This window comes from Saccoglossus kowalevskii, chromosome 21 (genome assembly GCF_978046115.1).
Source record: "Saccoglossus kowalevskii chromosome 21, keSacKowa6.1, whole genome shotgun sequence".
NCBI lineage: Eukaryota > Metazoa > Hemichordata > Enteropneusta > Harrimaniidae > Saccoglossus > Saccoglossus kowalevskii.
In genome coordinates, this window is record NC_140661.1 from 3,226,967 (window position 1) to 3,244,092 (window position 17,126).

The 17,126-nt window shown below is 35.5% G+C and overlaps 1 protein-coding gene across 4 annotated transcripts in view; it reads right to left on the minus strand.

Annotated features, from left to right (window-relative positions):
* LOC100374723 (uncharacterized) overlaps nt 1–17,126 on the minus strand; it is a 59,404-nt gene that overhangs the window by 35,163 nt on the left and 7,115 nt on the right. Inside the window, exons 2-3 of one of the 4 annotated variants that reach the window (XM_085494936.1) lie at nt 910–984; nt 446–491 (exon numbers count right to left, since the gene is read on the minus strand). In XM_085494936.1, coding sequence (XP_085351062.1) covers nt 446–491; nt 910–984 — 121 coding nt within the window. Of the gene's footprint in view, nt 1–445; nt 519–909; nt 985–17,126 lie in introns of those variants that run through there. The other 3 variants (XM_085494935.1, XM_085494939.1, XM_085494937.1) reach the window with 3 other exon arrangements.

Genomic DNA, 17,126 nt, shown 5'->3' on the forward strand with positions numbered 1-17,126 from the left:
ATGCAGACACCATGCACCAGAAAGTACACTTTACTCATCACGTTCCAATTAACGCACCAACACATTAGTAATATGTACTTGTCAAATGGGTGTTAATTCCAGTTTCAAAAAATAAACAAAGCAAAATCTTTGAGAAATTAAATTAAAAAAAAACACTGGTGATTGTGATATTTCTGTGATTATTAATGATACTGTGCTGACTGCAATTATAAATGACATGCATTAATTACCATGCTTTGTTCTATCACGGTGAATGGTGAGTTGGCTACAATGTAACATCTACTTAAATGATTCCTAGATTCTAATTGGTTAAACAATTATTTTAAAGGTTTATGCTTGGTTGTTTTTGGACATTTAGCAGTGACTGTTGTTGCAGGCTCCACCTTTTTGGGGGTCTATGGCAGCAACTGCCACTCTGGAGTTGAGTGTAAAAAACATTCCATACCTTGCATTCGTCTTCCTAAACCATTTCCACTTTTCCAGCCATGTTTCTGTAACATTCGGTACCCAATATTATCCTGTTTACATAAGTGCGAAGAACAAAGAAAACATACAGACAGCGAACCAAAGAATGTACATGGCGAGAAAAACACTTTTTGATACAAGCTGAATTGAAATTGTCCACAACGACACTATTTAAATGATTGTTGGGCAAAACACAATCATTCACAAGAAAATATTATGATATTGTGCAGTGTTTAATAATTTGATGGTAAATATGTTTTGAATGAGAGCATAGATTCTTATCACATGCTTGCACACAGACTTACACTGTAAAACAATATTCAATTTAAAATCCTCTGTATAATCAATGTACCAATACATCAATATATCAGACATTATAATTTATACAAAACACATGCACTGTGCATGCACAACAAAGATGGAAAATGTAACTACAGTAATTACCTCTGGGATCGGCTGGCTGAGGGATGCTTGTTCTAAGTCAAACTGGCCATCTTCATAGCGATCAAAACTACTTCCCTGTAATGAAAACAAATATACAAAATTAGCAAGGAGAGTAAAAATGTTTATAATCGTGAGTTGGGAAATGAATTATAAATTTAACCCATAGTGTTATTTACCAGTGACCCAAGAGCTGTTAGCTACATTGTTTATTACTAGCACTACATGCATATGTGTGTTAAAATAAGACATACATGAAAGCCTGGTATTGCCAGGTAGCCTTCACATGTCAGATAATAATACTTAAATTATCTGCAATAATTTATCATTCTGCCAGTGAATATATAGAGAAGAAACAAACAACTAGAGATATGTAACTGTTGAGGAGACCACATACATGTATAGAAAAAACTCCAATGTACAGAATATACCATTAGGTCAGTGAGGGTGAACTAGTCACATGAGGGGCTGGCTCTCAAGATATCTGGGTGTACAAATATACCAAATCAGACACCAGTTAAAATTTAGGGAAGTTGTCATTTTGTTGGCCAAATTTCGGGGAGCAATAAAAGAATATATAATACTAAAAATTAATGAGAGGGCAAGACAGCCGGGTACTGGATATTATTGTGAACCAATACATGTACCAACTTGTTTGTACAAAAGTGAAATAGGTTTATCAAGCAAACTATAAAGATATACAATTATAGAGTACAACCAGGATGGAAAAAAAAAATGTTTCTCTTTTCATGAAATGTTGAAATGCAGCTCTACTGACTGCACAAAGCTGAGTGGCTGACTACAAATGAAAAGTTCTGACTGAGAAGCTGACTGCAAATGGAAAGTTTTGACTGAGTAGCTGACTACAAATGAAAAGTTCTGACTGAGAAGCTGACTGCAAATGGAAAGTTTTGACTGAGTAGCTGACTGCAAAAATACAGTTTGGACTGAGAAGCTGACTGCAAATGGAAAGTTCTGACTGAGAAGCTGACTGCAAATGGAAAGTTTTGACTGAGAAGCTGACTGCAAATGGAAAGTTTTGACTGAGAAGCTGACTGCAAATGGAAAGTTTTGACTGAGAAGCTGACTGCAAAAATACAGTTTTGACTGAGAAGCTGACTGCAAATGGAAAGTTTTGACTGAGTAGCTGACTGCAAATGGAAAGTTCTGACTGAGAAGCTGACTGCAAATGGAAAGTTCTGAGTAGCTGACTGCAAATGGAAAGTTCTGACTGAGAAGCTGACTGCAAATGGAAAGTTCTGAGTAGCTGACTGCAAATGGAAAGTTTTGACTGAGAAGCTGACTGCAAATGGAAAGTTCTGACTGAGAAGCTGACTGCAAAAGGAAAGTTTTGACTGAGAAGCTGACTGCAAAAGGAAAGTTTTGACTGAGAAGCTGACTGCAAATGGAAAGTTTTGACTGAGAAGCTGACTGCAAAAAGAAAGTTTTGACTGAGAAGCTGACTGCAAAAGGAAAGTTTTGACTGAGAAGCTGACTGCAAAAAGAAAGTTTTGACTGAGAAGCTGACTGCAAATGGAAAGTTTTGACTGAGAAGCTGACTGAAAATGGAAAGTTCTGACTGAGTAGCTGACTGCAAATGGAAAGTTCTGACTGAGTAGCTGACTGAAAATGGAAAGTTCTGACTGAGTAGCTGACTGAAAATGGAAAGTTTTGACTGAGAAGCTGACTGCAAAAGGAAAGTTTTGACTGAGTAGCTGACTGCAAAAGGAAAGTTTTGACTGAGAAGCTGACTGCAAAAGGAAAGTTTTGACTGAGAAGTTGACTGCAAAAGGAAAGTTTTGACTGAGTAGCTGACTGCAAATGGAAAGTTCTGACTGAGTAGCTGACTGAAAATGGAAAGTTCTGACTGAGTAGCTGACTGCAAATGGAAAGTTTTGACTGAGTAGCTGACTGTAAATGGAAAGTTCTGACTGAGTAGCTGACTGAAAATGGAAAGTTCTGACTGAGTGGCTGACTGCAAATAGAAAGTTCTGACTGAGAAGCTGACTGCAAATGGAAAGTTCTGACTGAGTAGCTGACTGCAAATGGAAAGTTCTGACTGAGTGGCTGACTGCAAATGGAAAGTTTTGACTGAGTAGCTGACTGCAAATGGAAAGTTCTGACTGAGAAGCTGACTGCAAATGGAAAGTTTTGACTGAGAAGCTGACTGCAAATGGAAAGTTTTGACTGAGAAGCTGACTGCAAAAGGAAAGTTTTGACTGAGAAGCTGACTGCAAAAGGAAAGTTTTGACTGAGAAGCTGACTGCAAAAGGAAAGTTTTGACTGAGAAGCTGACTGCAAATAGAAAGTTTTGACTGAGAAGTTGACTGCAAATGGAAAGTTTTGACTGAGAAGTTGACTGCAAATGGAAAGTTTTGACTGAGTAGCTGACTGAAAATGGAAAGTTCTGACTGAGAAGCTGACTGCAAAAGGACAGTTTTGACTGAGAAGCTGACTGCAAAAGGAAAGTTTTGACTGAGAAGCTGACTGCAATGGAAAGTTTTGACTGAGAAGCTGACTGCAAATAGAAAGTTCTGACTGAGAAGATGACTGCAATGGAAAGTTTTGACTGAGAAGCTGACTGCAAATGGAAAGTTTTGACTGAGAATCTGACTGCAAAAAGAAAGTTTTGACTGAGAAGCTGACTGCAATGGAAAGTTTTGACTGAGAAGCTAACTGCAAAAGGAAAGTTTTGACTGAGAAGTTGACTGCAAAAAGAAAGTTTTGACTGAGAAGCTGACTGCAAATGGAAAGTTCTGACTGAGTAGCTGACTGCAAATGGAAAGTTTTGACTGAGAAGCTGACTGCAAATGGAAAGTTTTGACTGAGAAGTTGACTGCAAATGGAAAGTTCTGACTGAGTGGCTGACTGCAAATGGAAAGTTTTGACTGAGTAGCTGACTGCAAATGGAAAGTTCTGACCAAGAAACTGACTGCAAATAGAAAGTTCTGAGTGAGTGGCTGAGTGCAAAAGAAAAGTTCTGACTTAGTGGCTGACTGCAAATAGAAAGTTCTGAGTGAGAAGCTGACTGCAAATAGAACGTTCTGAGTGAGAAGCTGACTGCAAAAGAAAAGTTCTGACTGAGTGGCTGACTGCAAATAGAAAGTTCTGACTGAGTGGCTGACTGCAAATAGAAAGTTCTGACTGAGTGGCTGACTGCAAATAGAAAGTTCTGACTGAGTGGCTGACTGCAAATAGAAAGTTCTGACTGAGTGGCTGACTGCAAATAGAAAGTTCTGAGTGAGTAGCTGATTGCAAATAAAAAGTTTTGACGAAGTGGCTGGCTGGCTGACTGCAAATAAAAAGTTCTGAGTGCCTGACTGCAAATGGAAAGTTTTGACTGAGAAGCTGACTGTAAAAGGAAAGTTTTGACTGAGAAGCTGACTACAAAAGGAAAGTTTTGACTGAGAAGCTGACTGCAAATTAAAAGTTCTGACTGAGTGGCTGACTGCAAATTCATTGGCAGAAAAAAGAAACAAGATCTTTATTTATCCTTAGTAAATATAGTACCAGCTAAATCACTCAACTGGATACAAAACATGATATACATAGCCATATTTTCAATGTTTAATTTACAGCATTTGTAAGTCAACATTTGCAGGTCTACAAATTATGCAATTATAGAACACTTTGTGTGGTAAAAATTTGGTGGCAATGTATAACAGGTTTATTTAAAGAGTGAAAACTTTTAGGAAGGGTGACAACTAGAAGTACTATGGCCAAGTAACTAACAACTATACACATACACCAGTCAGAATTGCCATGCATTCATCAATCCCCACAGTTAGTATGTAGAAAACTATAGAAACTAAATAAACAGGACAAACAATGGCATAGTTTAACGCACAGCATACCAAATATTGATAACCAGTGAAAATTAAAATCATCAAAATGCATCATAATCACTTGACTAGTTTTAATATTTTTTTGAATTCTACAAGAGTTCATGTCAAATGCTACTAAAACTCCCCCAGATTATGCAAGACTGCTCTCAATCTCAACTATTTACAAATCTGGAAAATGAACTGGAATCTTGATACTGGGTTTGAATTAAGAGCAATGACATGTTTAAATATCCCGAATTACTCCTGAAAAATGAGTCATTTCATTCTCCCTTGAGATGACAGCACATTACCCTGTGATAATTAATTTTAGTATCATGTGTGCTTATCTAAAAGGAGGGAATGAAATATTTTCATGAAGAATATTAATACATGTAGATGTAGGCTATTTGAGGATATCGTAGGGTTCTGCCAACATGTATTTATATAAAAATTTTTTTGGGACAGAATCAAACATTTTTGCTTTTACGATTTTGCCTCGAAAAATACCCCCCCCCCCTTTTTTTTTACAATAAAACGGTATTACTGAGCATGATGCTATCCTCAAACAGGACTATTTATCTACATGTACATAGCAGGATTGCTTGCATGAATTCACAACTTTAGCAAGTAAAAGTAATTTTGATACATGGTGCATTTTCGGTTTGAACATGTTGGTCTCTCAGTTTACGTCACAGAAGAGCTTTCAAAGCTTCTAAAATAATGGCTATGAACAGACTTGCATGTGATAAAACTCTGGTTATCAGTATCTAGCATTATAATGTTCAAAGCAGACATAGACAACAACTAGACTATATGTTTAGCAATCAAACACACAAGTAAAAGTATGGCAAGGTAGAAACAAAAATACAGCTCAGCTGACTCAACGTCATTTCTCTGTGTCTTTCAAATACTGGTAAAAGAGAAAAATGTAATAATTTCAATGTAGAATCAATACCTACATACATGTACACTGATATATTTAATGCAGTTTGAGATCTACCTGAAACCAGCCTTGGGTTTTCTTTGTTTTGTAGTGTCATGTGATGGTCATACTTTATACATTATTGTAACACGGATGACACGGTGAAAAACAAGGTTTTCTTTGTTTTTAGTGTCATGTATTTGTCATACTTTATACATTTTTATAAAACAGATGACACAGTGAAAAATCATGAGTGCCCGCCTGTTTGGTCATGGCAATTATTTTTTTAGCCTTTGACCAAGGGTCCAGTATAGATGTCAAACCTCAATTACCATGTGAGAAGATGAGTGTGCTAAAAATAGATCAGTAGGCTGGCAATCACAACTGCATACTACATGTGTAATTCAATTACTTGAAAGTAGGTATGGCTATATGTAAGGTATAGCAGGGCTTGCATTAACTACAAAGTCTGCATTCCGAATTACCAAAGAGAGAAACAAGAATTGCCATTTGTCATTTCAAAAGACAAGACAATACATTATAAATTACATGTCCCAGTAGATGCATCGTGACATAAATAGCTAATGCAATCCCTTAGATGTATGTCAACTCATATCTGCACACTCCATTCCACATACAAAGCTATTCTCGGAGGCAGACATACGGGTATTTTCACCACCTAGCAACCATCATGGTAAAACAAAGGCTGAAAACTCCCAGAAAACGGTGCTTTGGTATAGTTGTTGAGGTTAAGGTCCTGAACAGGGCAACAAGATTACCCCCTACATGTGCAACATATATGAACTTGGTTGGCCAGGATTACATCAAAGTTTTCTCAAATTTAGTTATTTTCACCGGCTCTTTGACTGACGTTCTACAGCAGCTCGTACAGAGCCCATATAAATACAGTAATATGCATCTTAGCAACGTGGAACGTTCTGTGACGTATGTAGCTCCGCCCCCGAAAATACAGTGTACTATGAACCATTTTTTAGGGACTGCCTCAAAGTCGCAGACAGTCTGAAATTTTAATGGTTTACAATATTAATAAGAGTGCATTAAAGTTACAAATAAATGCACCAATAAGAATTTGAAATTAACCACAATTGTCAAGTATGCATCATATATTTGCAACTTCACTTTATTTGAATGGAGCAAACAATAGTGTTGGTGTGGCTATCAGTATAATGAATAGATGGTCTGTTAAATTTCAAATTCTTCTCTCAGTGCTCAAGTTAAAAATAAGGTATGTGTACTAGCAATGGTAAACTACATTGAGCATAAATCATGCAGGATTCTAACTTTCAAAAAAAAAAGCTGCACAAAAGAGAGAATGATATGAAAATACCACCAGCAAAAGCACCAAAGTTGCATTCATACACGAACACAAATACATTTTAATCTGTTTAAGCAAGTAATCCATGCAGCACCATGATGTCATCAGCCATTTCAATAACAAGAAATGTAACATGTACATTTCTGTATGCAACAATTTTAGCAGAACGCCAAATAGGTATTATGCAAACCCCAAGTTGTCACACAACCTGGTAAACTATGGCATCAAATTTAACAATGCAAGCAGTTGTCATTAGAGTTTACAGATTAACATGATAATAGAAATTATTGGTGCCTCCATAAAGTGCCAGGATGTGTGACCTTTAGGGGTCAGAAAGTGCCAGGATGTGTGACCTTTGGGGGTCATTTTAAGACCTATTATCGCCCTTCTGGAGCAGTGACAAGCACACAGTGCAATGACAGTTTTTCTTTAATCAGCTATGTTGTAATTTAACAAATACCATATTTGCTCTATTAGTAGCATACCTGAACCCAAAAAATATATGCTGAATCTTCATTATATGTACATGTATGGCTTATTTTGGCCATAAACATACCTTAGTTATTTGCATAGATATATAAGCTACATTGTAATAATAGAGCAAATAAATTTACCATATGTCTCCAAATAAAAGCACATATAAAGCAACCAACAATTGCATTTTTAGTATACTAGCTCAATAAAAATAGGACCAATTTTTTTTAACCATACACGTAAGCATATGTACCACTAATAGAGCAAATAAATACACATGTGTTTGATTCCAAATTTACTTTCTGTTTAACCTATGAAATGACTGTCGAAACCCATGACGTGTGCATGCTACAGCTTAAGACTGCCTACTTTCAGTTCCTAACCCTGTGTCATTTAAAATTCCATACACAGCGTGACCATACTATCAGAAACTCATAACCCAAAGCACATACTTAAACAATTACTGTAAACCACACGAGACAACATTTTCGCAAGTTCAGAAAATATTTTAATATATGTAATTTAGATTATAGTCATTAGCCACTTTCACTGTGTCAAATGCAATTCCTATTGACGCAGGATGAGGAACATGGTACATCACAGCATACCCAGGGCCCCAGTAACAAAAAGCAAAACGATTGTATTGCATCCAGTGTTTATCCTGTGTTATCATGGAGGCCATTTGTATAAAACATCGGTACTGACTGATCCACTACCAACACAGAGGCCTCCATAAACATTTACTCTGTGCTTAGTAGATGTAACTTAATTTCAGAAAATATTAATCTTCAAACATTTCAAGTATACTTCATACAATATACAAATTATTTTAGTCAACATACCCAAAGTATGATAATTTGTTTTTTTTGAAATACAATACATTTAGAAAGGAAAGGACAAGAATAGCCAGAGACAAAGATAAAGTGGGTCAACTGCTGATATCACATTTCTCAAATTTTCTTCTGCTTTTTCAGATTTGTTCACACAAGCTCAGAGAAAACACTCAATAAACATTGGAACAATGAGAGTTTGATATATATATATGTATGTATGTATGTATGTAGGTAATATGAACAACTGTCACATGCATCACATCGCAAGAAAGAATTTTACCCCTGGTACATTTATATACAAGCGCTATACATGTCCCTTGTCTGCAGCTGGATATGTCCTGTAATAACATGGATCGTAGGAACAGTTACAAACACAAAACATGACTCTATACTTGTATATTTGTTATTCATTTCAAAGTATGGAATTCAATTTATTGAACCACGTAAGCGCAGCAAACCAAAAATGATCACAATTCGCTGCGAGCAGGAATTATTTCATCTTCTCAAAAAATGTGCATGTGTTTATGTACCTATAATGTACATATGCTATAATTATTTGTACATGTATTTGTAAAGTGCAGGTTGTGCTAAGAGTACATGTACATCCCCAACATGCGTATTTTCATGTAGCGAGCGAGTCCCAATGAGGAAGTGAAGAGGAACTGACAATTTGTTTGTCTACAACATTGGGGTTCCAATGTTCAATTATCAGAGAATTGGCTTTCTAATCATTTCACCAATTAGTAAAAGCATGTGTTAAATCTGCACACTACACATGTTAAAGTTGGTGTGATTTCATGACAAAATACAGAAACACACTTTAATTTCACTAAGACAGTGAACATTTAAATTGTGGGTTCTTTAGTTATTCATCAAGGGATTAGAAGAAATTTTGACCTAGTGATCGTTACACAGTAAACTTAATACTTCTCTTAAGAAAAATACTATTACAGTCCTAATATCAATATGAATATACAAGGAAAATGCAATGCAGTAGGGGATGAGAAACATTACATTTTATATTTTAATAATTGTCAAATCAAATAGCATACTGTAGGTCTAGATTCTTTGCACATCTGTACATGTATGCCCCAAAGTTGGAAGATTTGAACATGTTTTAGTTCTGCAAGTTTTGTTGTCCTGAAACTTGTCTTGTTTTGTTTTTGTTATCATTGGACATCAGTCAGGATTTCTTTGATACATATACATTTCAAATACAATTCTATCATATCATATCATACAATTGATTAATGAAGCCAACAAACAGGTTACATTGGGTCATGGAGATATAATTATAACCTGCATGATTGGGTTTACTGGTATATGTATTCACATTTAAAAAGTTGTCGATAATGTGGGCAAGATATAAGCTTATCACATTCACACATACTTTTTTTAGATGCTTTTATCAGCCAATTGTACTAATTTCAAACAAAAATACCTAAATCGCAATAACTACAAATGCATGAAAAAACTGATACAATTTAGACTTGAACCAAATAGTTTTAGACTTCATAGTGGCAAACCATAATAGGAATGTGCAGTAATGAGAGCATGGTGAATTGAATTACATATACCACTTCCAGATGGAACTGAATGCCAGCTGAATGTAAATATTTACTTTTAAGTAAATCAAGCACTAACTTGCTCTCAAACATATGTCAATATGAACTAACAGGACTATAGTATGCATAGTTTATTTTACAAACTCACAACCCTCTGAACCAACCTAAGCCTGTAAGATAATGCAACCCTGTGCATGTTCATAACTTGGAGGAAGACAGTGTTATATGTATATGCTTGCAACATGGAGGTCATAGACAGAATACCTCCATTGTAATTAATCTTGAGTGACAATACTGAGCTGTATATTTAGTTATGATATGCTATGAACATTTAGTGGCTTGTATATATATCATTTACAATTAGTCTAAATGTTTAGGTTTTCTTGACCTTTTAACCCTGGTAGAAACAGATGGTACTGTACATCCAAACTTTTGTGACATTCAATAAGGACACCATGTACATTGCTCTAAATCATACATCTGTAAATCAACTCTTGCATAAATATCAAAAGAGAATTAAGAAAATAATACAATTTTGTAAGCAGTGAACATTTTACTGTGGGATAACTATGGGAATTACATTGACTTGTAAATGTGATCAAATTGTGAAAATAAGTTTTAAAAACTGTAATATTTCATGTTGCTATTTTTGTACCTGCTTGCATGCTATCAGAAGTAATCCTCTACCCAATGAAAAACACATTAAATATCACCAAGTAACACCAAAATTGTGTGGTTTTCACATAATGGCTGTCAAGCACAATTGCATTACATTAGCATGATAGTTTTTATTTATATTCAATATATTATATGGAAAGTGTTACTTTTGTACCCCTCCCCCAATCCTAACTCCTACCCTCACTCCCAGCCCCCCAATTCAATTGTATATGCCGCTTTAGATAACTACATGTATGTGTCCTTAGGAGGGACATATACAATTTAATTGGGGATTGCTAAAGGGTAGGGGTTAGTGTTAGGGGTGGGGGATAAAAGGATCTCTTTCCTGAATCACAACACCCCACACGTATATGGTACAGTATATTATTAACTAATTAATGCACATGTCTGTGCTTGTTTTTGAAATTTTACCTATACACTTATACACTATTAATACCATGAATCCAATTTGGTAAAATCAACTCTGTACAGAAATACAAACAGCAAAAATTCAGTGAAAATAAAATCCATTAAATATATTTTACATTCATCTCATCAGAAATCAGTGAAAAATTCCAAACAAAACACCCAAAAAGTCCTTTCACTGAAAAATAATAATAAAGTATTTTACAGTAATTAAAATCAGACCTTGCATTTTGAAAATGGCTTGGGTGCTAAAAATGGTTCATCTGAAGAGGGTAATGCACGCGATTAGGAAACTATGTTATTAAAATCCCTTCAAATCGTAAAGATTTGGAGAGTTATAATTAGCTCTTCTGGGTCTTGATTTGGTAGTGATGGGTGCATAATCATTTGCCCTTAAAAAGCAAGGTCTTAAAATACAACATCTTTTGACCATTTTTTGATTTATAAAAGCATGTACACTACTGATAAATAAAATATGGAAGTGTTTGTTTGAACTTTAAGGGCACTCATTTAAAATGTAAAGATTGTAATTGTCCTGCATTCATTGAAACTGTGGCAATATTTCTAAATTTCATAGGGGACAAATATTATCACACGAGACATCTAGGCAATTACCTTCCTCTGTGAAGTTAAGCCCCGAAATATGGTAGTGTCAGTGTTCTCCCCAAAGCGTTTTAGCGTAGCGGGGCCGCTACTCCATTATTTATGCCGCTACTCTGAGAGATTGCCCGCTACTCTGTGGCATTTCCTGTTACTCTTTGTTTTAGCTTGTTAATACACGTGCGAATCTGTTAGTCAGCGTCATCAGCGTCCGGTACTGTGAGCCAAATCAGGTGTGAATGGAAACATGTCAGTGCTTACGCAAAGACAATGGACTAATACAGCTTCGTAGTTCGACAATAAACACTTTCGCCCTATTTAATTCTCCCCAAAGCGTTTTAGCGTAGCGGGGCCGCTACTCCATTATTTATGCCGCTACTCTGAGAGATTGCCCGCTACTCTGTGGCATTTCCTGTTACTCTTTGTTTTAGCTTGTTAATACACGTGCGAATCTGTTAGTCAGCGTCATCAGCGTCCGGTACTGTGAGCCAAATCAGGTGTGAATGGAAACATGTCAGTGCTTACGCAAAGACAATGGACTAATACAGCTTCGTACTTCGACAATAAACACTTTCGCCCTATTTAATTGGGGTAATAGCGAGTATTTTCTCAGTAGCATATTTGGCTGGAAGAAGCAACGATGTCAAACAGCAGAAATATTACGTTGTGGTTCCGCGTAGAACGCCCTGCTGGGCCCCTGGTTGCGAGCGATAAACCCACCAGCAACGCGGTCACCGGTACCCCTGTCGGCAGTGGTACTAAACGTGTCCAAGATGATGTTACAACGAAAAGTGCAAAAAAATAAACTCTAGATTTGATGCACAATGGACAACAAAATATACGTGGCTGAGAGAAACATCCGATGGCAAAGGTATTTATTTGTAGCGTTTTACTTGGAAGCGAGTTTTGACCTAGTTTAGTAAATTTTTGTATGGCTTCATTTTTTGCCGTTCGTCGAAAAAATTTTTTGGAAACGACCTTCTTTCTGGCAGTTCAAAAATTGTTGGCTACGATTTATCAAAGTAACTAATACTAGTATTGTGTTTTGAAATAGTTGGGTAAAGTTTATCGTGGCAATTTTTAAGTTTAGCGACTTTTCAAAATGGCAGCAATTTGTTTATTTTCGTGTTGATCGTGACGATATTTTTTAAATACAAGTATTGATTCGCTCCTATTTCTTATCTTTTAGGAATGCTGTGTCACATATGTGGAAAATTCAACTTAAAAACATCCAGAAATAGTTCTTTGGTATGGAATTCTATGCCATGTATAAATATTACGAAATATGCTATCGATAAACACGCACACTCGGAGATGCACAAGAAGGCCATGTCATTTAATAGAAGTGGGAAGCAAAGAAAATCACGGCGTTCTCAAAAGCTGCAGATCACTGGGCTTCCATGAAAGTCCGAAGAATCAACATTACATAGAAATCACACAGCAGCAGATTCATTTAAGGTAGAGATGCAGTTTATTTGGCAAGCTTTTTAATTGAGTAATTAGACAATGAAGATAGTATTATATATCCAACATGTTATATATTTTCTGAAAGCTTATTATACAAACTTTGTGAAACTTGTCTTTATTTTGAATATCCAGAATGCGTTTTTGATTTTGGGTCAAAAATATGCTTTTTTGGGCAAAAGTTGTTTAAAAAAAATTAGCTTAAAAACTTCAAGTCCGTTTGTGGGTAAAATTACATCACTGGATACCTTGGTATACTACTAATTCAAATGCGTCTGCTCATCTCTCTAACGGCTATCAAAATCGCACAGCATGACCTCAAAGTTCACTATTTTCTATTTTTGCATAATTTATAAATCTATATTAATTGCGGACTTGTTATTTTTGTTCCACTCGCCGTAATAAACTGCCCGGACGCATTTTGAAGGGGGAGCACCTTGTCAATAATGTGTGAAAATTTCAAGGCAAATGGCCAAAGCGTCTATCAGCTATTTTAAATTAAAACCCAAGAATTCACTAAAAATAGAAGACGAGAAAAAGGCTAATTTGCATATTTGCGCGTTCAACCGGGAATTACTGCTTTGTCATACTTCGTCAGACTTTCTAGACTATTGAAATTGAAAGTTAACGTATAGAAATAGACATTTGATGTAAAATCGTTGAATCAGAACAACTGCTCTCGAATATATAAATCAGAAACACGTCATTCGTACCAGTGTTTTGATGGGGTCGGTAAAAACACGTGGCAATGCCCGGTAAATATGACGTCATTTCATGAATTCTTAAACAGGGGGCGGTCCTAAGAAGGTGACCTTTTATCACAACCAAAACATCATGGCTTCTCTTCGATGTATTTTCAATAAAAAATCTACGAGTATTTCAGAGTCTATGGTTTACCGTGAAGAGTACAAAGTGAGATATTAAATTATTTATCCTCGATGATTTTTATGTAGTATTAAGAACCAACTCCAGGAAGCGAACGCACAGTAATGAATAATCGCGTAACCCTAGAATTGAAACGCGAGGCACAGAAGTTTTGTTCAGCGTTTCCAATCCTATTTTTCCCACTGCAACATATTTGTTAAAAGAAATATTTGAATTCTGTTCGTTTTTTAAGGAGGCAATTTTTTATTGTTTTTATTTTGTTTTCGATTTTGGTACGCCCTACTCAGGGATTTTCTAAGACAGTCTCGGGAAATCAGCGCACGGATACACGTACAAAACATGCTGTTGTACTATCAGCGACGGTCGTCTGCAAGAAGAGAGCTCCAGCACATATAGTAAAAATTCTAAAATTTCGACGGGTTTTTAAATAATTGATTTTGGAAATCTGACATGTTTTTGAGTGCAAAATTAAGGTGCATTTTCGAGCGGTCGAATTTTTCTGAATAGAAATCAGCAAATGAAAAAATGGGGATGCTAGACAGTGTGTTTCGTTAGTTTTGAAAAAAATGGATCGTCCGTCAAATTGACGTAAACTTCCCCATTTTTCACGGTAAAAGCAAAGGTCGTGTCCGAGTTGTAGGCTAAAAAAATCAAAATCAAAACAAAGTCATCAATCAGTAAGTATTATGACAAGGAAAACAAAACATCAGACACGGAGAAACGGTCAGCACAAAACTAATACATGTAGGTCAAAAGAGTTGTTAATGTATCAAGTTACCTCTCTCTGTGATTAATTTTTCATTGAAATTATTTGCTTGTTTTCAATTAATTTTAGCGTACCTCTGCAATTTATTTTAGCATCGTCAGTTGTTTCATTTCACGGAGTTCATCCGGTTACGAACGAAGCTGTCTCGCACCACCTAGCAAAACTTGCGAATGATCGAAGTACAAAAGATACGTGAAAGTTTGTATCTCCCGATTAGAATCAAAGCTCACGTGTCCCTTATTTGAGGGACCAGATTCTGCCGTAAATTCGGGATGGGATTTAGAAAAAAATAAAACGGGACTTTTAAGGTGTATTTTGACTTCATTTTCGGACATTTCAATCATTCCTGACGCCTAAAATAGAGTCTAAGTTTTACCGTAGTCATTGACGCCTATTCAAGAGTATGATGTTTATTGTGACTAGCGTGAATGGGTAAGCTTCGTTTCGACAATGAGTTGCTATCACGGTAAACAATGTTAAATTATTCTTCACATGCTCAGTTTATTTTTTGAGAACAATTATTTAAAAATAAAATCTCCCAGTCAATCAGAAACTCGGATTCACGCCTCCAAGGACAGTCACGTTTGGACGCTCTCATCGATTTTGTTTTTCGTTCGGCGGTCTGATGCCTTCAGTGTAGATTTTGCCTCTTCCGACATAGAAATCTTCTGAATCTTCTTTCTACCTCTCTTTCTTTTTACGCCACGCATAATGTAATGATAAAAATTAGGAAAAAACGCCGAGGAAATATAATGTTTGGTTTGCTAGCGAGCGAAAACTGATTTGAGAATAATTGCACATGCGCGTGATTGAATGACCCGTACAATCGCGATTTGCATATTGTCAATCAAAGGTCCTGTTATTTGCTTACTCATGCAAATTAGGCAATTGGACATAAACATTGCCACGTGTGAGTGTTTTTTATTTTTAATCAGAAAATAACCAGCAATTTTAACGGTGTTCCAATAAGAATTCATTGATCAAATTTTCACAGAATGTTCTCTAGATAAAAATCTATATGAAAAATGAAAAAAACTATTTTTGATTGAAATTCACAAATAAACTGCATCTCTACCTTAATCTTCTACATAAATTTGTTAAAAAATAAAGACACATTTTCATCCATGCAAGCCTGTCATTATTGTTTTCTTTATCTTCAGACAAACGCTAATGTTATGCAAATTACATGCAAATTAGCCACCACTCTGATACATTTTTCTGGGGAGAACACTGAGTGTAATTTGCAGAAACCTTATTACAAATTTGGTACTAGTAATTTGTAATATTTTGTCATGCATTACAGGTACTTGGGATATGACTGTTCTTTGCAATGAATATCTACACCTCATAATATTGAAAATAATTTCAGTCTCAGCTTTAATGTATGTAGTAGAATTTGTGTTGTCTGTAATGTGTTAAAATTGTGATGATTTAAAATACATTTAGATATAAATATGGATTAGAAATTCATAAAAGGACAAATTGTTATTTTTTGTTGTTGCAATGTTGATGGATTTATACATGTATGTAATCTTGGGATTTCACACTGAAGTGCCAATGTGACCCCCATCACATGTAGCAATCTATTGACCTCTCACCTCTCATCTATGATGGAATCTATTTGCATTAAAGTGACACACAGGGGAGATTACAATATGTTTATCTGTGTTTCGGGGTTACATTAGTATCATGCACTGGGTTTATTTAGACAATTTTGCATTACATGAATATTCATTTAATTTTAAATTCAGTAGCAAGTGAAAAATAAAAAATACACTTCACCAAGTAACATTTATCTGGGTTTCATTGTCCTTATTGCTGAATAGTAATAAGGAAAATAAAAGTTAAGCCATTTAAAATACCTGACATATTCACTATGCATATGCTTGGCTAGCAGTAAATATGTGAGAAGTATATTGGTATTGCATGTCAAGCCATTCATGTGGTAAGACTTGGGATATGACATTGATATATTGCCAAGCTGTCACAAATTGAATTTCAAACTAGTCAATTATTAGTAGACACAATCAGTTCACACATGACAAGATTGAAATTTAATCTTTAGGGTTAAAACTTGTCAACAAAATTTGTGAAACACTAGACAAAACAACACCAATAAAGGAATCTTATTATCATGCAACTGTATGGTTAACAAGTAAACTTTTGCTTTCACTTCACAAATTTTTCTGCAATTTCAGGATTTTGTGGCAAATGTTTTAATATTTTGCCGAAGTAACTATCACTCAAAGTACCAAAGTATCAAAGTGCTGTTTCACATGTCTTATAAATGGCGTTCCATCAAAATTGTCACCAGATTTACCGAATTACACACTTTGATGAAGTAAAATTATTTAAACACACCAATTTTGCTATGTTCAGAAAGAATATTCCACATGGTGAATTGAAATTGTAAATATAATAATTTCTGTAAGGGGATAATTGAATAACATAGTTGAGAAATCAAAGTA